This window comes from Pyrus communis, chromosome 10, assembly GCF_963583255.1.
Source record: "Pyrus communis chromosome 10, drPyrComm1.1, whole genome shotgun sequence".
NCBI lineage: Eukaryota > Viridiplantae > Streptophyta > Magnoliopsida > Rosales > Rosaceae > Pyrus > Pyrus communis.
In genome coordinates, this window is record NC_084812.1 from 14,990,514 (window position 1) to 15,013,222 (window position 22,709).

Sequence of the window (22,709 nt, forward strand, 5' to 3'; positions counted from 1 at the left end):
AAACCTCTAAATTGACTCAAAAACATAAAAACAAAGTTAAAAACGTTCACAAAGACTCAAAGGACTCAAAACAAGTTCAAAAGACTCAAAACAAGTTCAAAAGACTCAAAACAAGTTCAAAAGGCTCAAAACTGCCTAACAACACTAACTAGGCAGTTTCTGACCTTAAACCCAATTTTGGACGAATTTAGAATTATGGCTTGATTCAAAACACTTTAAAACATAAACTAAACAGATTCTAAACACTAAAGAACAAGAAAGTAAAGGGGGGGGGTTTTGTTTTGACGAAAATTGAAATAACAAAGCAAGTTGTAAAACTAGGCAGATTATAAAACGGATTTGAGAAACAAGATGATGGATGGATTAGTTAGAGGTCCATTCTCCACACATGACACATTTGTATATGAATCGATTCTCCAATTGCTTTTCATTAACTATGATGCTCAACACCCCAAGTTAACCGTGATGCACTAATTAACTCTCAAATTTTCCTTATGTTATTGAATTGGATGATGCATGCGACAATTCAAATCATTCTCTAATGGTTCTCAACATGAATGCATAGAAGAGATACAATGAGAGATCATTATGCTCTATGAAAATTATAAGTGTTGACGAGGCAATTGTAACTATGAATGCATGATACTCTTGCCAAGAATTCAATTAACACGGTTGTGACTAGCAACCTTCACTACTCATGTTTATAAACTTGTGACGATTAGGTGAAACTCGTTTATAAACTAGCATCGAGTTTATGCATGAAGACTAAGTATGCATCCCTAATCAACATACAAAAACAAGTTTTTAATAAACAGATAATTGAATTGCAATCACAACTTAACAAATCACAATTGGAAGAAATCAATTCATATTTCAAACATGTTCATGGCTTCAAACTTTCCCCTAACTAATTAGGGGTTTAGCCACTCATGATTACAACAAACTTAGAGAGTAATAACAAAGTAAACATTGAAAACAAGAACGAAGTACACCTAAAAATTCCAACAACTCAAACTTGAATTGTATGAACGTTTAGGCCTCTTCTCCTCCTCTTTGTTGTTGCGGCACAAGGGGTTTTGGTGAGTTTTGGGGGTTATAGATGATGTAGAATGATGTGTTTAGGGTAGGGATGGATGTAAAGGACGGCAATGAGTGTTTTTGGGCAGAAAATATGAAGAATGGTGAAGTATGGCTGTGTTAGAGAGAGTGAATGAATTTCTGGCGTGAATGGTTAATGAATCCCCCCTTTTGTGGCTGCAATGGATGTTTATTTATAGGTGGCTGAATGATTAAAGAGGGAATATGAATGGAATGACAGCTAGGGAGAGAATGTGGTTGCCATCATGAAGAGTGAATGGATGTGGCTGAATAATGAAATGGGAAAGCATGTGGCTGAATGGATTAAAGAGGGAATGATGATGGGATAACATGTGGGTGACAGCTAGGTTGGTTGGTGGCTGCAATGGTAAAGGGGGAAGTGCATGTGGCTGAATTATGAAGAGTGAATGCATGTAGGGTGCGGCTATGGTGAGAAATTTTGGGCAGAAAATATCCTAAGGTTTATTACATAATTTAGGAAAGGATTGGACCCCCAAATCCCTAAGGAAAAGGAGATATGAAATCAGAAATCAAAGGAAAAAGGGAAAGTAACTTGCGGCATTGAATTGTAAGAAAGGGAATGTGTTTTAAGGCTGAAATTAGGGAAGGATTTAGGATAGAAAAAGTATGTAAAGTGTGGCTGAGATTAAGGTAAAAAGGAATGTAGTTTAATGACATAGAATAGGCAACAAAGACCTCTCTTGCATGGCAAGGAAGGGAACCACTTATGGAAGGCCACGGCAAGGCAATTAGGTTGCAAGGAAAACTTGATTTGTGTTCTAAAATGCATAGGAGTCTTCAATTTTGCTCAAACATAAGATCTTTAGGTCTTCAATTTCGTCCATTCCTTTTTGCTCTAAGCATATGTTATCCATTCCAAGCCCAATTTTGCTCCAAAATGCTCCAGAATGCACCTTTTTGCTTCCTTAGCCATATGAACCTAGAAACACACGAAAATGGCATAAAGGACTAAAATAACTAAAGAAACACAACATAAATGCATGAGAACAAGCCAATTAAGTCGCATAAATATGCTCCTATCAATATTCATGTTGCCGAAGCTTCAAGCATTCGTCCTTACTTTCTTGTATCTCGTGGTCGTCGAGACTCGCGAAGATCGCTACTAGTGTTTTTTGTATCTTTTTGGGTAATCGTAGTGCCTCTTCGATGCTAAAGTGTGTCTGCAAGCTTTCTTTGGGCGAGGGAGTTTTCGCTTCCTCAGTGGTGATAGCTTTGCCTTTTGAGGGCTCTTCTATCTCTACTTCAACTATGTGACAGGCAGCAACATTGCACTGTTGGAAGAAGTCATTCGAGAAGTATTTGTGCAAGGAGACGGGAATGCATGGCTCTTGCTCCATAGCTTTTTGTGGGCTTCCTATTGTTGTGACAATGGTGTTTTCTCCCTTGCTCCACCATTGGCCATGTGGCTTGTGGTCTTGGCTTCCTTGTCTTTTTGTAGTTCACCAACGTCCAACCTTCCTCATCGTCAGTAGGTGCATCTTGGTTGTTTACCTCCAACGATGGTTGTGTAGAAGATGCCGTGCAGCTTGAGCATGGACGGAAATGGGCATACGTCACTTAGAGTGGCACGGGATTGAAAGATCCAAAGACAATCGTAGTAGTGTGGGTTATGGTCGTGTCTTCAAGGTCAAGCTCAATTTGCCCTTATTGTGCTAGCTTCATGATGAGCTCCTTAAGGACGAAGCATTTGCCAGCCGGATAACTCACAATAATATGGTATTTGCAGTACCTAGGATCGTTAACGTGATTCATCTTTTCAAGGCACTTCCATTCAGGCAACTCGATTACTTTCTTCTTTAACAGGTCATCTAACATTACGGCCACGTCAGAATCCGAAAAAGGGTATGTCTTTTGCTTAAGTTCCCTCAAGGTGTTTTTATACCTATCTTTGGTGCGAGAAGGCTCAAATTTCTTTATCTCATTTGCTTTGTTCTTGGAGGAGATCTTGACGGGTATGGATGAGGTCTTGATAGGGGTAGCATTGACGGTAAAAACTTCCTTGGTGGGCTTTTTCCCAGTCTTGTCCACCTTCGAAGTAAACACATTGTCCTTTTTGAAGTAAGTGATTGGCTCATTTTTCCCATAATTGGCGATACTCAGGTCCATGTCGTGGGTTTGAGTTGCTAACTCTTCAAACGTTCTCGATTTTATGCCTTAGAGGATGTAATGTAACCCCCAGTGCATGCCTTGAACTCACAACTCAATGGTGGAGGTTTCTGAAAGCTAATCTTTGCAATCCAGACTTAATGAATATCATCTATTGATGTAGTCAACAACAGGTTCATCCTTCCATTATTTCGTACTTATCAGCTCCAGCATGCTTACAATGCGGTGAGTGTTGTAGAAGCGATTGAGGAATTCCCTTTCAAGCTGGTCCCAGCTATTAATCGATTCAGGCTCGAGGTTGGTGTACCAGTCAAAAGCATTACCTTTCAGTGAGCACATGAATTGCTTCACGAGGTAGCCTCCTTCTGTCCCAGCGTTGTTGTAAGTTTCGATGAAATGGGCAATATGTTGTTTGGGATTGCCCTTATTATCGAATTGCATGAATTTTGGCGACTGATAACCCCTTGGCATCCTCAAGGCATCAATATTCTTAAAGTAAGGCTTTGAATATAGCACGGAGTCATGAGAGCTCCCTTCGTACTACACTTTGATGATGTTAGTTATCATCTCTTGCAACTACTGGATAGAAAGAGATCCCATGAGCGTCGTTGCTTGGTCCAACTTTTCCTTGGCTTTTTTTATAAAAGGCTTTTCATCTTCACCAGTTTCCTTCTTTTGTAGGTTAACCTTTGGGTCGTGGTCAGCTTTTTCGTCATGCTGCGCCTCCAATCGGTTGATGAATGTGCTAATTTGCAAGTCCTTCTTTTCCACGATCCTTGTCAACCTTGTGATTGCTTCTCTCATTTATGTTAGCTACTCCTCGATGGACATCGCACCAGTAGTGATGACTTGCGTGGCTACAGGCTACGACCTGTTACTTAAGTTGGCATTAGAAGTCAACGACTCAGACCACCTTTTCGGGCTTTCTTCCCTTGGCACTTTTAGTAAGGCTAGGGTGATCATGGACTCGTGCCTCAGGTGCTCTTGCTCTTTCAGCAGGTTTGGTGTAAAGGTCAAAGGCACAATAAAAAGAGCTCTTGCATTGCTTCGGGTTGTGACACCCATAGGTTGAATAGCTTGATCCTTTCTTGATGCCATTTGTCCTTCTTGCAAATTTAAAGATAGAGATGAGAAGCAGAGATGTCCCACCAGATGTGCCAAATTTGTAAACACGAAAATTCTGTATCGAATGAAATGAGACATGTGTACAAAGTAATTTTGTACTGATTTGAATTTGTAGGTTACGATTTCTATTTACAACTTTCCTCTTATTTAGTCTTCAAATTTGATGTAGATGCGTAGGTTGTTGATCCAAGGGTCACGATGACTTGATCTCAGACGAACGATTGAACGATTACTTCAAGAGCAAATGTTAAACAGGTAAACCATTTTCAAAAAATGGTAAAAGAAAAGGGTTGGATGGAGTAAAATCTCATAAATACACCAGAGACAAGTTTCACAAGCGGGCAATCTTCAAAGTGTGCACGTTGGATGTGGTCGATACCTCTATAAAAGGAAAGGCAACATAACCACCAGTTCAAAAATCGAAGAAGCACCACTTTTCGAATTTCAAAAGCCAGATTTTCCTGCATAAAGTCCGTCAACATTTTTCAGACACAATCTCAGCTTTTCTGATATCACGTGCAACTTTGACAAATATCTCTGACAAAGTTGAAAGCACGTGAATTTTACTATCCCACCTACAACGTTATCGCTGACAGGCGTGGGTAGCGAGGCCACATCTAATACCTCTTCAACAAAGCCACACTAGAGCAAAAGTATCTCATATCATCGGGGTCGAAAGCAAGAGTATCTCATAACATGCCGTCTCCCTGTCCTTTCCTTTGTTCTTGTTTTTCCCTGCAGAACAAGGAAAAAGAGAGTGATCAATCGGCACTTGGAATCAACCTTTCGATTTGGAACCAACTGCCTGAAACCCCTTCCCTGATTGCTTACCTAGCACTGCTCTCAAGTACTTATCTTCAACTGATGATGTACTCCAAGAGAAGATACCAGACGCCTGGATAACAAATAAGGCATATGAAAAATGATACATCGAAGCATGTAGATACAAGTGCAACAAATACATGTGCTGATTCATCCGCTACTTCTTCAAAAGAAAAAGTATCTCATATCATCAGGGTCGAAAACAAAGGTATCTTATATTATGTTTTTCCCTTGTCTTTTCCTTTGCCCTTGCTCTTACCTGCAGGACAAGGAAAAAGAAAGCAATCAGTCGGAACCTGAAATAAAACTTCCAATTTGGAACTGATTGCCTGGAACCTTTGCCTGGTTGTTTACCTTGCGTTGCTCTCGAGCACTCATCTTCAACTATTGTTAGGTCTCGAATTTCCTCAGCAAATGCCTCATAACAATTGATATGATATTGGCTCCCTACACTGAAGCTGCCAAGCGTGGATGAGTCATTGAGAAATGATGCTCTGAAGAATCATTTAAAGGCAAAAGGTTGTGCACCATACTCTGCTATGCAAAAGAAACAAGCAGAGAAGAATGCAGCACGACGAGCTGGAACAGATCACTATAGCACGACGTATTTCCCTGCAGAACTGCATAATCCAGATGGAGGAGTCTAAGTGAAATCCAAGCTCGACATCGTTGCCCTAATCAAAGAGCTCAAGAAGCCTCAACAACTTTTCGCTGGCATAGTCGTCGAAGAGCAAAGCCTCGCGTGCAAATCACCATTGCTTCTTCAAAAGTAAAAGTATCTCATATCATGCTTTCTCCCTGTCATTTTCTTTGTCCTTGTTCTTACCTGTAGGACTATGAAAAAGAAAGCAATCAGTCGGCACTTGGAATAAAGCTTCTAGTCAGGAACCGACTACCTGTAAGCCCTTCCCTGATTATTAACCTATCATCGCTCTCAAGTACTCATCTTCAGCTGCTGATGTACTCCCAAAGAAGATACCATGTTTGCCTGGAGAACAAACAAGACAAGTGATAACAAAACATCAAGCTTGGGGGATAATCAGCAAACGCAACAATCACATGTGCTCGTTCAGCCCCAACAAATCCGAATTTCACTTGCCAGGTGAAACCGCTCGTGATCCTGTTTAAATTCAAGATCAAGCCTTGATGGCCCTTGAAAAAATCACAAGTCCAATTCAAGATCAAGCGTCCACCACCCTTGAATATCATACCGTTAACCAAACTGCTAGGGTATGAAGTGGAAAGATTAAACAAAGAAACAAACCATCACCTCCACCCCGTGCTTGCCTAGCATGTGTCCAAATCCTTAAACCGCTCATGGTCCTATTTAAGTTCAAGATCAAGCCCCAACGACCCTTGAAGAAATCACAAGTCTGATTCAAAATCAAGTGTCCACCACCCTTGAATCAAGTTTAACTCCAGATAAAAGGAATAAGTTTAGACCTTTGGAGGAAACTAGAAAACCCTTCAGCCCAGTTCAAGATTAAGCCTGTGGGAAATCAGCCTTTAGAGGAAACCAGAAAACCCTCCAGCCCAATTCAAGATTAAACCTGTGGAAAATCAACCTTTAGAGGAAACCAGAAAACCCTCCAGCCCAGTTCAAGATTAAGCTTGTGGAAATCAACCTTTGGAGGAATCCAGAAAACCATCCAGCCCTGTTCAAGATTAAGCCTGTGGAAAATCAACAATTGGAGGAAACCAAAAAATCTTCCAGCCGAATTCAAGATCAAGCCTCGAAGTCCCTTGAAGAAATTTCCAACCCAATCCAAGATCAAGCCTCGACGGCCTTTGGATTGACATCTACATTAAGGGACTTCGAAACGCATCTTCTACACGTGACAAGCACATGTATACGACGCGCCTTGAAGTGGGGGCATTTGTAAACATCGAAATTTTGGTGAAATAAATGTTGACCAATGCATTAAAATTACAACCTCCATTCATTTCACCTACATCATACACTTACTTCACCTACAACCTCCACTCATTTCACCTACATCATACACTTATTTCACCTACAACCCCCACTCACTTCACCTACAACATCTACTTCACCAAAACAAAAGGATGGTGGTGATTCATTTTCAAAGCCTATAAATAAGTTTCTCCATCAAGGGATCAAAGGAGGATAGACATATACATTTCTCTACTCCCAAATTGGAAAAGAATTCCTCAAATCCTTGAAGTTTTGAAACTCTAAAGCTTTCAAGCACCCAACCTCCCAAATTCCTAAGAATTCTGAAGGATCGAGAAAGCTCTATTCGTTCCTTACCAAAACCTTTGAAGAATCAAGAAGCACTTTGGTCACGTAACAATTCTTCCTTCACCACAAGCCAAATCCTTGAGGTAACCGCTCATCCAAGATCAAGCCCCGATAGCCCCCCCTCAAAAACTCCCAAACACTCATTTAAGATCAAGCCCCGACAGCCCTTAAAGAAGCTCACAACTGTTCATCTAAGATCAAGCCTCAATGACCCTTGGATCAACAATACATCCATACCTTATGGAGATAGAATCAGAGGATTTGTAAAAGAGATTGTATCCCTAAAATCAATACAAAATATTATTTTGTACACGTGTTCTTGTTTCATTCATCGCATGAATATTCGTGTTTACAGTATTCTTGTGGCATATTGATAGTGAAGGCTTCGTCACTTAGGCTTGGGGGGAAAATCTATAAGATTTGTATCTTCATCTCCCCATCCCTTAACTTGAGGCCATAGTGTATCATAGCTTTTCGGCTTGGAGTATTTGCACTAGTAAGCCTTCTCCATGTTCCCGGAAGATTCCCAAATGGCTTTCGGTGGCTTGGGATCGTTGTTCCACGGGTGGTAGGCATCGTCATCTCCGAAGCATGTGATGACAACTATTGTTTCTTTCCCTTGGCATTTCGGCAAAGGGCCAGTGTCTATGGTTTACTTTTGGCATGGTAGCTTTAGCGTCTCTTTGCGAATTTTTGCATGAAGAATTTTTTGCAAAGTTTGGCATATAATAGAGCGATGTCCCACATACTGATGGCAGCGACAATACTTGGGATTTTTTCAATCTTCCCTGGAAAGGGTTTTGTATGGTCGAGGCAGCTTGATAGCCCCATTTACAAGCATGATATCGAGGATGGCTTGGAATTCCTCGTCGATGCACTCTAGCGGAGGATAGGTTTCCCGATCACTTTCTCTTTCCTTTCTTTTTCATGGGTTGTAGTCAGATCTGTCATCCACGACTAGGGCATGATGAGTTTTCTTCTTGTCAGTTTTCTAGGACCTCTCCGTGGAATGCTTAACTGACAAGCTGGTCCTTCTTACTACTTCCAGGAGCCTCGAGAATTGGCCGATACCAATGTTCTCCAAGTACACCCTGTAGTCAGCGACAATGTTGCTGATATAGATCTCCACAAGATCTTTCTCATCATTCTTGTCCTTGCAGTTAAGGGTACGGTCTCGAAAACATTTGACAAAATAACCAGATCTTCGCTGTGCTTTTTTCGCTTGTAGTTAAGCTGAGTTGTCGTGACTCTTTCCTCATGCTGAAAGTATTTTTAACAGAACTTGCCTACCAACTCTTCCTAGGTCCGGATGGAACCTGGTGCAAAGGTGGTGTACCAAGTATAAGCACGATCAGTTAGACTTTTTGAGAACTCCTTGACACGGAGGTTGTATGTTCCTTAGCCCTCTTCCTCCCGTCAAAGACAACAAGGTTAAGAGTCTTGTATCCCTTAGGATATGGAATATGGAGAATGTTGGTTGGATATGGTGGCTCAGGAACATATTTCCAGTCCTCCGAACTCTTGTGCAGCTTTTTTTCGAGCATGGCTATGACGTCTTCCTAAGTGACAAAGGATGGCGCCTTCTCAGGACCTTTGCCAACAGCAGCAGTTGACTCTTCTTAAGAAGCCTTTTTACTGGGCATGCAATCCTTGTCACTGGATTTCTCGCTTGGCTTCAGGATTGAGTTTTTCAACTCATTCATAGATGCAACAATTTCTTTTTGGGCTTCACCCAAGGCATGAATGGCTGCGATGATGTCCAGCATGTCATATTCGTCCAGGTTTTCCTGGCTTTTCTGGTGTTGGCCTTCATGTTGAGACTTTTCGAGCCAGGAAAGAACCTTGCCTACGTCTGAGGCCTTACCCCTCATGGTAATGTTCTTTCTGGATCTTGGAGCCATTGAATCAAGATCACGACATGTCCCCAGCAGAGTCTCCAATTTATGTTTGGGGACTTTTAGGTCGAGGTGGACTTAGGCTTTGAGAACGTCCTCTTGTCTCCCTTGGTACAGATTCGTAACAAGTCCTGGGATATCTCGAAAAAGTTAGCTTGTCTTAGGAAATACCCTGGTAACATCAACGGCTTAAAGATAGCATAAATGATCAAGAGAATGGATTGCGCAAGTAAAGCGTGGTGTAAAAGCTAGAAGATTATCAGTTTACATGGGAGAAAGAGAAAGAAAGGGTTTGCATGGTTGCATTGCATTCTTAGCTGCATGATTTGGGCTTTCTTGGGGTGATAGTAAGGCTTCTAATGGCTGAGATGTTTGATGGAAGGTTGTTGGAGTTACTGAGATTGCATGAATGCTGATGCTTGCTCAAGTAAGGCTTCTAATGGCTAAATGGAACTCTCTGGGCTTCTTCCTGGGTGGTTCTCTCTCACTACGTTATCTCTATCTCTCACTCTGTGTTCTTCCAATCCCTCTTCTGTAATGGCTTCTCCCTTCTTATGTAAGTGAAGGGTTCTTCTCTAGGCTTCAAAGTAATCTCCCTTTGTGGCTTGGTCTTCCCCTCCTTTCTCCCTAGGCCTCCCATTATTCCCTTTTTGGTGTAAGGTAGCTGCACTGTTGAGATCTGCAGAATGCTTTTTCCCGAGACATAGCTTTCCTAAGGCGGCCTTCCACAGGTGCTACTTTTGGTAGTGTGCCTCATGGCTTTTGTGCATTGGTTATTTGTGTAGACTGGGAAGGGAAGGTCAGCATTAAATGCTTAACTTGCTAGGCTTAACATTCATTTAATGCAAGAATCTACGTTTAGTCCTAACTAAAGGAGTTGCCTTGCTAGGGAAAGGAGCAAACTGGGCTAGTTCTCTGTCAATGATGCCTACATGAAATGCAAAGGGTATGGGCTTGGATCTTTGGGCCCCCAAGCAGCCCAAAGTCTTCCATGGCCCCGATTCCACGTAGGCCCGATAACCTTCGGTAACCATCCACACCACAATCGACTTGACAACCCCCGAACATGTGACTTGGGCTTAGCATGGATAATGACTAAGGAAGCATGGCGTGATGAATAGGCATGAGTATGGTGTGGATATCTGGCTTAGTCATCGTGGCATGGCATGTTGGTAAATATATTATTTGTCAATCCCGTGTCTTGGCATGTGTTTGATCTTGAATGTAAGCTTTGCATGACAATTGGGCCTTTAGACTTGGTTGGATTGGTGTATGACATTTTTGGGCCACAACAACAATCATTTAGCAACTGCAGAGCTTATACTTCAACACTAGAGTGATATAGTGATTCTTTACTGTCACGGTATGTGCACAGAAGCGCTAGTCCTTAAGATGACCTTGATCAACTTTGCATGGGGTCTAATAATCTTTCAAATAATACTTTCAGTGCTACATACGAACAAGAACATGAGTCGATAGCCTGAAAACCGATTTTTTGACCCTGCCTCTAGATCAGTCAAACTCTACCCCTTATCAAGATCGTGATCATGATGAAGAGTGTTGTCCAATTCCACTGTCTCCGCCACGATTTACGTCCTACTTTGATTCCAATGCGTGTTTGAGAGTGTCACAAGAGTCAGTTATGACTTCATGCCGGCATTTATACTGATGGTCTTCCTTGTCTCTACACTTGATTGAACATCTTCAGCTTTGAAAAGGAGCGTCATGTTTGCAAGAATAAGGTATTCGATTCATTGATCACTCCTATTTACTACAGCAAAGACCTCAGTTACTTGCCACCAAGACCAACGGGGCTTCGTCGTCTCAATTAATGCAGCAAAAATCTCATTTATTTTACTGGTTTATTACGTAGTTCTTTTTACTAGTTGATGAAGACGCAACTCTTTGTATAAATTACTTTGTTAATTCAGTCCCTATTTTTTGTTCCTTTCTTTTTGTTTTGAGTCTTTATTGAGTCTGCGATCTCTTTGTGGAAAGGTTCTCTAAATTTGCCCTCGTTCCAGGTAATGTGTAACTTTTTATTATCAAACATATATACCCCAAAAGCACTAGTACAAGTGGGTAAGTGGAAGGTTTTTAATTCAACTTCAATGAATGGTGAATTCAATACCTAATTATAACCAACCAAATTGTGTAGATTAGCCAGATCCCCGCAGACCCCATTCCCAAATATCGTCTATCAAAAAGAAATTGAAATGATGACAAAAGATTTGTGTTTATTGTATGCTTGTTGATGCTAATTGAAAGGTGTTGGCGAACTTTTAGGTCAAGGTGGATTTGGGCTTTGAGAACGTCCTCTTTTCTCCCTTGGTTCGGTTTCGTACCAAGTCTCGAAATATCTAATATCCCGGTTAGATCAATAACTCAAAGATAGCTTAGATGATGTATGATGTTTTCTGTTGTATAATTTGGGTTTCCTAGGGTGGCAGCAAGGCTTATGATGGCTAGAATACTCAGAGGGAGGTTATGGAGAATACTCAGGTTGCAGAGTGATGTTTCTGGGTTTCTTTAGTTCTTTGTGCGAAGCTGGGGGATTGGGGGTCCTCTCTATAAGGTTCTTGGCCTATATATGTAGTTGAATGGTTCATTCCCAAGAAATCTCTAGTTAGGTCTTGTTTCTCCCTCCCCTTTCTCCCTAGTCCTCATGCTACCCCCTATATTGGTGTAAGGAGGCTAGACTCTAAAACCTGCATCGTGTCTTCTTCCCAAGGTGCGGCTTTCTCGGGTCAACTTTCCACGAGCCCTACTTTTTGTAACGCACCATAGCTTTTGCGCGTTGTAGTTTTGCGTAGGCTAGGAAGGGAAAGTCAACATTAAATGCATGTTCTGATGGGCTTTCACGTGAACTTAGAGCTATAATCTAGTTTAGTCCTAACTGAGCTAGTTAGCATGCTAAGGAAAGAGGTAAACTAGGTTGGTTCTCTCTCAAACTTACCCACATGGAATACGAAGGTTATGGGCTTGGACTTTTGGGCTCCCAAGTAACCCAAAGTCTTCCACAATCTTAACTCCACGCAGGCCCAATGAACTTCTATAACCATGCAGACCACAATTCACTTGACAAACCCCATACATATGACTTAAGCTTATCTTAGCATGAATAGTGAGTAGCGTGATAAAGCTTGGTGTGATGAATATGCATGATTGTACAAGTGTGGCGTGATTATTGTAGCATGGCATGATTACGAACATACCTTCTTCTCGATTACGCACCTTTGCATGTATTTAGACTTAGTTTGAGGCTTGTATAACAATTGGCCTTGAGAATTAGACTTGCATGTGACATTTTTAGGCCTCAACAAAAGGAAAGTGCACGGTAGTTAATACTTTTAAAAAGCATTTATACGCTTACAATGGCAAGGATATTAGAAATTTAACCCCCAAATTGTAGTTTACAAGCTACTAATGCATTTGTGATTAATGCATTTTCACGCAAAAATTTCAAACCGTCATTTTTCTTAAAATCAGAATAACCTCTCATAGCTTTACTCAACCCATTTACTTTATCCCACCTTTGTCCCAACCAAACATATTACGTAAGAATAGCAAGTAGACTTCATAAACGGGAAATAACTTGTGCTAGGAATTGGAAACTTGTCAAACAAGAAATCCCCCTCCTATTACTATTACTACTCCGATTAGGTTTCATGCATTTCATGCATACTTAGGAAGTCATTTTAGAATAGAAACCCTTAATTCTAGTAAATTTTCTTTTCTTTGAGCTCTGCCTTGCAAGGCTCAACGAAAATAAAATCTTTTTGTTGCGGTCTTTGCCACGATTTGCATCGCATTTTGATTGCACAATGTTTGAAATTGGCAACCACTTGAGGGTGGTGAGCAAAAATATTTCTCAAATTTCATGCAAAAACTCTAATCAAATTTAAATGTTCATTGTTTTCAAAACTCTATCAAAGCACAGTAGCTGTTGGGCATCATGACTTACATGATCCGATTCTATTACAATGACCATAGTTTATGAATGATTCACACAACTCTTCTAAAACGTCCAAAACAAACTCTCGCTCTTTAACCAAAACTCAATCTCGAATAACTAGATTAACCAATTACAAACATGATATCGTGACCCGGCAGAAGAGGCAATGGAAATTAACATTATCAAATGTTTAATCTTCTCCTGCTTATAATGTATGATTACCATGAATGGCATCCTTGTGTCTGTTCTTCCCTTTCAATAAACCAAGACGTACGCAGTCATTAAACATTTAACCAAGGGAACACTTTGGGTGATGAAGGCAACCGAGCTGTAAGAACTTCAACTCCAGTCTCTGTCACCTATTCATGTGAAAGAAGAAATACCAAAGAGATTAGAGATATGAGATCATATAAATATCATCATATAAATAGAGGCATTCAGCATACAGATACAAATAACAAGTATTTAAACTCGGACTAACATCGCACCGCCAACTATAACAATGGTGTATTTGTCAATAGATGCATGGCATTGTATTTCAGTGATGGGCAGATTTGATATCTAGAACAACCTGTAGATCTCCTGCTGTAAAGATATCTATTACACCTTTTTCTATCCTCGTACCTTCAATAATCAAAGTTATAATACTACATCCATCATTATTATATTGAGTAGCTGACACATTCATTTTCTTTTCACACATGAGCTGATTTATTAGAACAAATCTCACTAATGATTTCATGAGGAACATTAGTATTAAAACCACATAAGGACCTATAAAGAAAAAGCCCTTCTATAATTAAAAGCAGTCACAGTTTCAGAAGTTGACAACGTGATGCATGTAGAATATAAACTGCATAGTTACCAGAAGTGTGTGCTCAAACTGTGCACTGCGCTTTCCATCTGATGTAACAGCTGTCCATGCATCGGGCCACATACGATCACGCCAAACCCCTGTTTATTTTTTATTTATTTATTAAGATGTAGCAAACCAATAAAGAAACATCACCTGCATGCACACAAACAAACTTAAAACATTACCTGCATTTATCATGGGTTCAATTGAAAAGGTCTGTCCAGCTTTCATTACACCAACTGCCTTATTTCCTGCTCAGGTTAAGGTAATGTATGTTAAAGGGCAAAGCAAGAAAATGTGGGATTCGTATATAAGGAAGCTTATTTATTGAACATACTTCCGTAATGGGGAATATTTGGCGCACAATGAAAAAGCTCTCCAATACCATGACCACAATATGATTTCACCTGTTGGTGCAACACAAAATTAATAAATTCCATGATTTGTTAAAGTTGAAAATGCATCACAGTTCAAAACCCAAGTTCCAAATTACCACAGAGAACCCCGACAGAGTTGCATGGCGATTAATGACTTCACCAACTTCACGAAATCGCATTCCAGGTTTTACTGCACTTGAACAACAAACAATCAGAAAACCAATTTTCCTTTTATGCTTTTAGTCCCCAACAATTAAAATTACTAGTGTGCACTATCGAAATAGGGGTTAAATAGGTTGTCTTTTCAACATCTCTGTTACCATCAGTTCAGGTGACAACATTCCACATATAACTAAAAAGATCTTCACACAATTTACTGATACAATTGAGCAAACAAAACCACAAATACATTTCAACAATGATTACTTAAAAGATACAACTTCCATGGCACCGAAAGTATTAAAAGCAATATCAGATAAAACAATTATTATAGAATATACATGAATATTAGATAGCTGATAAAAGGTGTAATGACTTTTAGTGATATAATTGAGTTGCACGATTGTTAAAGCAATAATTAGTGATGGATGCATTAAAGATCTGATGAGATTGTGTTCTTAAAGTCAGTTCTAAGTTCTTGGGCAATTTATGTCTTAAAATTGATAGTGTGCACACACCAATGGAAATTGCTTTCTCCAAGCACTCGTAAGTAGATTTGACCAGCCGTTGAGACTCTTCATCAACATTTCCCACAAAGTACGTTTCATTTAGATCACCTGCATTATGAGCTTGGCAGTTCAAGAATAGAACGTTCGTTGTCAAAATTGAACTACATGTTTAGATGTCTAGAATACAAATTACCATGGACGCCTTTGTAAAACACAGTCACATCAACATTGACGATATCACCATCCTCTAATTTCCTATAGCAAAAGTTTCATATTCAGATGCAATATAAAAGAGGACACAATGCTAGAAACTGAGGGCTTTAACTATTCTGAAGTAGACATGAAGTTCAAGTTCGGAACCAAATAAAAGACAAAAATAAAAAGAAAGAAAAAATACTGGCTAAAAGTGTTAGCGGTTACCCAAATACAATAAGCATTTTCTAAGGTTATGTACCCCCAAGACAAAGCAAGACAAACTTATGACAGTTAATCAAGCGACCAAAGTGTTGTTCCATAATAACAATATTTCAGAACCCAAAACTGAACTGGCCAGAAACAAAACTACAATATACAACAATAACAAAAAAAAAAACATTTAAAATTTCAACGTCAGCTTACCAATAAAATGTTTTTAAGAAAAAGCTAGACATGTTACATGTATACAAATAGTAATAGTACATCCATATTCCATTTCCATCCTATTACGCATACCTGGCATCAGGAATCCCATGGCAAATTACTTCATTGACTGACCTGCAATGAAGAAAGAGAACAAGGCACGATTGCAAGGTCAGTACCACACAGTCTAAAGAAACTTTACAAAAAATATACTCAAAAAGTACCTACGTGCAGCAAGACTTGGGGAAAAAATTATAATTTAGCGGAGATGGATATCCACCTGCATTGAGTTAAAAGTAAAACATCATTATACCCACAATTTCCTTTCTGTACAATGTAAACATGCATACACTGATGTGATTAGAAGTAAATATCATTAAATAGAAGGGGGAAAAAGGAATAAAATTGCCATATCAATGAGGATTGGTCAAAGACATAAAGAGTAACAGGTATAAACAGTAGCAATAATACACGAAAACTAAACATGGTAATTGAAATGCTAAATAAAATAAAAATCCCTTTTTGTACCAGCAGCTATAGTAGCCTCATGGACCACCCGATCAATTTCATCCGTTGTGATACCAGGTCGTATTACAGAAGCAGCTGCATCCAAAACCTCCCTCGCAATCTAACAAAACAAGTATGACGAGAACATCAGACTATCAGTAAATTAAAAGTTACATGTAATAGCATGATTAATTAAAACTAAACAGAGAAAATCCTTCTTGAAAATATTCAACACTGTATGATAACATTGTCTCGCATTCAGATAAATAGCATCATGTTAATTTTTTGCAGTACTCAAAACGTACAACAGATATTACATATGAAAATGGCAGCAAGAAAAGCTACAATGCTTCATTAGCCCAAAATTAAGGGGAACATAAAGAAAGAAGCAATTGGAACTTACTCGACAAGTTTCTCGCATTCTCTCAATTTGATCCACTGTCTTGATCTTCAAAATGAATATATCATTCACAATTTAGCAAATCAGAAAATCAATAGAATATAAAGGAAAGTACAATTTTAAAAGGAGGGAAGTGACACAGTAACACATAGATCTACTCCTTATGCATGACTTAGAAGGGTTTCAAGTAAATGCTTACCTCGACAACATGCTGTAGATCACTATTGGGCTCAACTTTTGGAATCCCCTACAATATTTTGTTATAAGAGGTCAACACTATAACAGATAGAAATTACAACAATATGTAGCACCATATCTACACAAATTGGCCATTTAAAATACAAGTAGATCAACTTACATCAGCTGCCCAGTCAGGTAGATCAATGTGAGCAGGTACTATACGCTTACTAGATATAGGATACGGCCTCAGTGCCCTGCACAAGACAGGAATGAACAACAGCTTTAACGAAGAAATCCAAATACATGTGTACAAGACACTGAAATGAGTTAAAACTTAAAACTGAGTAAACTGACACAAAACTTTGTTTCATCCAATGTCACCAATAATTAACATGATACAAAATTTTCCAATCATAAAACAAACAATGGCAAACATCAGGAACCATAAACCTATGAATCTGACAACAATTAACATGAATGAAAGGGCAAACAAAAATAATAAAAACATACCCAGTCCAATCAAAATAGGGAAGCTTAGCTGTTCGAGTTTGTCCTTTCTTCAAGCAATATAGCCAGCCTTCATTATCTGGAGTATCTGTCCCAGATTCAGACGACTTGGCTTTTAGATGCACGGGTTTATGAGAGTTCCAAGAAGCTTTAAAGCACTCCTGAGTGCTGTTAAGAGATGCAAAATTTCATCAAATATGAACTGATAAATCAGTTTCAAGCTTCTATTGACATATCCAATCTAATGTGTAAAATTTCAGTGTCGATGTCTCCAAACTCCTTAATGAGGTTAAACACTTGAAATGCTCGACCACTGACTATCACTACATACAACCAAAATTTCCAATAAAATTGTATCGAAATTGGATTACCATTTATACAAAAGAATGAGGTTGTTACAAACCAGAAAGCAGCAGCTTCACGAGGGAGCTTTAATTGCACACATTTTGGACACCTGCATACAAAAAATCAAGGTTAACTCAAGAACGTAATAAATGACCCACAAAAAGTACCAATTTTTTGTTTAATAATCAAAGCAATTACACAATTAGAACCACAAAGATTTAAGCTTTATCAATAGAAATGGAAACTCTCTACTCCCTCAAACTTTCCAAATCTTTTAAAACAACATATTTACTTTTTCCAAACAAAACTTGTTACTGTAGTGGCGGAAAGCAATTATGCCTATCATCTGGTGAGGGTTCGATCCCCACTGATTCCCCTTCTCCCTAACAACTATCTTACCCCCTAACACTATCGCTCTCCTGAAAACCCAAAATTTGTTATCAGTCTTTGACCCACCAGAAACAAGAATACTAAAAAATTCACTTCTTTACATAAACTAACAGAATAGAGGAGGAAGTAGCTGAAATTGAAAGGTTGGAAGTGAAAATTTTCCGTACTGAAGATGGGCTGGCTTGCCGCAACTGGCACAGGACAAACTAGCTGGTTCGGCGACACCTGAACCACCTGCCATATCGCATTCGATGGTTACAGCAATGACCCCGCGAAAGATTACCGGACAGGTCAATTGCTCGATTATTCAGTATCAGAATGGTCACATAGAGACGAAGACAGTCAGCAGGGGCTAGGGTTATACTTGAGAGGGAAGTTTCTTTATTTATACTTTTTTATAATAAGTTATTTTGCAGTTATCAGCCCTCGGAAAAACATTGTGTACCCTCTATTTAAAAATTTTGAAATGCAGAGAGTTTTCTTTATAGGATTTAGTCGAACTTTTCTTCTTTTAGTGTAAAATATAACGGTAAATTACATAAAATTATCTCAATTATTGAATCATTAACAGTTTCATACTTCATCTTTAAAAAGTTTCATTGTCATACCTTATCTTCGAATTTGTTGCAATGTCATACCTTCCGTCAGTTGCCTGTCAATTTTTCTGTTAAATGCTAACGTGGCTTCAAACGAGCTCCATTTTCTATTAAAATATTAATAAATTAATAAATTACCCTAAAAAAATAAAGAATTAAAAAAATCCCAATCATCTTCCCCGACCATCCCTTCTCCCTCTGCCTTTTTCCCCCTCCCTTCTCCCTCCCTCCCTCCCTCCGCACATCCATCATTCGCTCACCCCACCCCCAACCATCCCTCCTTCCCTTTCCTTTCTTCCCCTCTCGTCTTCCCCAAACCCCAGTTCGTCTTCCCCCCTCTGCCCACCTCCTACACCCCCTACTCGAGCCCAACCTGCAATCCAGAAAAAATGAATAAATAAATAAAAAATAAAAAAACCATCTTCATCTTCCCCGACCCCCCCTTCCCTACAACCCACCCCTTTCCTCCCCCTCATGTCTTCCCCAAACCCACCGCGCACCTATCCTCCACCTCCTCCTCCACACCCACCCTCCGCACCCCACTCCTTAAATCCACACCTATTCCCCCCATTTTCTCCTTGCCCAATTTCTCCACCCGCGGATTTGGCCTAGCGAAGGGGGTTCCTGATTCCACCTCACGAACCCGACAATGGCGGTGTAGACGGGATATGGGTCCTTTTCTAGGTTGCGGCATAGAAGTTCGTGTTGGATCTGGGGGAAGAAAGGGGTGGGTTTGGGGAAGACAAGATCTAGGTTGCAGGGAAATAGGGGTCGGGGAAGATGAAGATTTTTTTTTTTTTTGGGTTGCAGGTAGTGGGTATGAGGGTGGGTGCGGAGATGAGGAGTATGGTTGCAAGGAAGGGGGGTCAAGGAAGATGAAAATGTGTTTTTTTTTGGGTTGCAGGTTGGGCTCGGGTGGGGGGAGAAGGGGGTGAGGAGGGGAAGATGGGAGGGGAAGAAAGGAAAGGGAGGGAGGGAGGGAGGGTCGAGGGGTGGGGTAAGGGAATGATGGATGTGCAGAAGAGGGAGGGAGGGAGAAGGGAGGGGACAAAAGCAGAGGGAGAAGGGATGGTCGGGAAAGATGATTGGGAATTTTTTTTTTAGGGTAGTTTATTATTTTATTAATATTTTAATAGAAAGTGGACCCCGTCTCAAGCCACGTCAGCATTTAACAGAAAAATTGACAGACAACTGACGGAAGGTATGACATTGCAACAAATTCGAAGATAAGGTATGACATTGAAACTTTTTAAAGACGAGGTATGAAATTGTTAATGACCCAATAGTTGAGGTAGTTTTATGTAATTTACCCAAAATATATTGTTCAACACACTCCGACCCGATATGTCCATTTGGACTCCGAGTCGAGCTATGCTTGCCGACACCAGGAGGGTGACGAAGCCATAAAGTGTAGTGATGTGGAAAACGTGAGTAAATTTAAACCTCAAAGTGCCTAAATACAAGAGTGCGCATGTGAGTAGGAATGAACTCATTTCACACATGATGTCAAAGCATAAGTAAAGTACAGTAAAAGTAGGATGAAAATTATACCATCGAAGGTAATCTCCAAGACCAAGATTTGCCAAGAATCCTCGTCAACACGAAAGCTCTACCACTAAAACCTGGAGGGGCAAAAAACAAGGGTGAGTGCGCCTAAAGAAAAAGCTTTGTAAAAACCTTTCGAAAACATAATAGCCACTCGCTATAAAACAAGTATAGTTTCCAAAGTATACATACTACGTATAGTATGAAAATGCTTACTGTAGCCTGCAATATCTCAAGAATTCAATACGTCACAATATTTCGTAAATAAGCATCTAACGTCTGATAATCACATAAATTCATCAATATATGCTGACACACGAGTTCATGCAGAGGTATTCTGACATGAACATGACTGAGTTTAATAATGATTTACGCTCTAGCACTACAATGACGTGAAGACTGACACTGTGCATCACTTACGAGTCCTAATTTCCTGTAGCAATTTAGGACACGAATGGCACCTATAACGGATCCAAAGTGAGCGTGCGATGCAATGTGAACATACACGTGAAGCCTAGCCTTGGCTCGGGCAAGTGTAGCACACGATGAGTAGATGACGTGAATATGGCCATGCCACAGAAACTCAGTAGTTCTAATCACTAATTCATAGTTGTAAATATAATTAAAGCATCCTGTAATAGTACACATACCTATGCATCCCGTAGGATTTATAATAATTTCATAAATCTCAACAATACGACATTTCTTATAAACGTTAATTTAATTATGGCATCACCTAGAAAATTTATTATTAAGTATATATGGAAACTATATATATATATATATATATATATATATACACACTGTATAAAAGAAAAGACCCATTCACAGATACTTGCGATGTCACATCCATTTGAGCTAGGAAAACCGGAGTCTCTGATAGTAATCACACATAAGCATGATATTGAGAACCATTAGTAAAACTCAACTAAAACGATTAAATTTGGAAAAACAGAGCGCGGATTTGAAATTAGGGTGTCAAAATACGCTACGAAGGGTCTTGGGCAAATTTTGTAATAAGTTAACGAAAAAGTCAACGGAACCGCCCCAGCAGTCTACTACATTCAAATTTTGGAATCTCACTAAATGGATGTAAAAAAGGGACTCGAGACGTTGACATTAGCCTAGAAGAGTTTCTGAGAAAATTTCGAAAAAGTCAACACAAAGAATATTCTAGAGAATAGTTCAGGGAATATTCTAAGAATATTTCAGAAATATTCCAAGTATATTTAAGAGAATAGTCCAGATCTATTTCTGAAATCGGTCGGGCCGGATCCCTGGTTCGGATCCAGATTCAAGTTTGGGCTTTTCTCTTTTTTTCTTTTTTTTCTCTTTTTTTGTATCGGGTCGGGTCAGACCCAATTGGGCTCGCGGGTCACACTTGCCGAACCCAATGAGGAAGAAGGCCGAATTTTGAAAAATTTGGCCAGAAAACTTCTAGGGCTCCGATTAGCTTCAAAACTCAACCAAAACTTACCATTTAAATACCAAAATGAAGCTAAGAGGGTAAGGATTTGAGTTATATCATTTTGGTTCTTAGATGTGGCTGGAAGGTGGCCGAAAAAAGCCTACAGCTTACGAATCCCTCGCCGAAAGTTGGGAAATAATTTCCTAAGGAGAATATTTGTGTCTAAAGTTAACATGTGGCCAAAAACAACATGAAATTGTGATTTAGGACCACCCACGTCGGTATCGAGGCTTACCTTCAACAGATAGAGTTCACCAAGAACCCATCGGGGACGACGATGAACAATGGTTTAGCCATTGTCGAGATTCCATGGCCATGGCCTGGGTTCGAGACGAGGAAGGTCAGATGGTGGCGTAGGTTCATAGGAAAGAGTGGAACTCGATGCTGTCGTTGGAGCTAGGAGTTGGCAACAGTGTGCCTTGGCACCAGTGGTTGCAGAAAGAGACGAGAGGTAGAGTGAAAGAGAGTTAGAGGTGAGAGAGAAAGCCGGAAGAGACAAGAGGGATGAGAGAGAGATCGAAGTATTTTAGGGATGAGTGACATGTGGCAAAAGAGGAGAGGAGAGTTTGTGCTGATGTGGGTCCCACGAGCTAGAAAAATTATAAAAAATTTAAAATATCTGGCCAGAAAATATTAAAATAATAAAATACCCAAAATTCAAATTTCATAGAACACTCTCGAGTTTCGTAGCTCCGTAAAATCTTCATTGTAACTGCAAATTTGATTCTACTTGTGCCTATGCGTTCGTACTATCAAGTACTTCGAGATGATAAAATAATAGCTCATACGCGTTACGAAATGACGGTCAACGAAAGTTAACAATCTCGTCTCTAGGAGCATTTTGGTCGATTCACACATTTAAAATTAATAAAATCGTAAGATTAGGAAAGGACTGTTACATTGTTGTACTAAAAAAATGTTGTATTTTATGTATTGAGATTATATTGAGTCGTAAAAAATTAAGTGA

The 22,709-nt window shown here is 39.6% G+C and overlaps 1 protein-coding gene across 1 annotated transcript; it reads right to left on the reverse strand.

Moving 5' to 3' along the window:
- Positions 1-13,222: 13,222 nt before the first annotated feature.
- On the reverse strand, positions 13,223-18,516 carry LOC137747300 (methionine aminopeptidase 1A-like). Its single transcript, XM_068487389.1, has 16 exons — positions 18,301-18,516; positions 17,802-17,852; positions 17,402-17,566; positions 17,070-17,145; positions 16,911-16,958; positions 16,715-16,759; positions 16,333-16,432; positions 16,033-16,084; positions 15,898-15,939; positions 15,380-15,441; positions 15,196-15,294; positions 14,635-14,708; positions 14,479-14,548; positions 14,327-14,392; positions 14,151-14,239; positions 13,223-13,644 (listed from the first exon to the last, which is right to left on the reverse strand). The coding sequence occupies exons 1-16, from the start codon at positions 18,372-18,374 to the stop codon at positions 13,567-13,569; spliced, it is 1,191 nt and encodes a 396-aa protein (XP_068343490.1). The 5' UTR covers positions 18,375-18,516; the 3' UTR covers positions 13,223-13,566.
- Between the last annotated feature and the right edge of the window lie 4,193 nt (positions 18,517-22,709).

What these genes read in the sequence shown, in the direction of transcription:
- LOC137747300 (XM_068487389.1), bottom strand. Translation starts at nt 18,374, where the DNA reads ATGGCAGGTGGTTCAGGTGTCGCCGAACCAGCTAGTTTGTCCTGTGCC. An exon ending in ATCTACAGCATGTTGTCGAG is followed by an intron (nt 16,760 to 16,910) that starts GTAAGCATTTAC and finishes TTCATTTTGAAG; the next exon opens with ATCAAGACAGTGGATCAAAT. An exon ending in GAATGCGAGAAACTTGTCGA is followed by an intron (nt 16,433 to 16,714) that starts GTAAGTTCCAAT and finishes TTGTTTTGTTAG; the next exon opens with ATTGCGAGGGAGGTTTTGGA.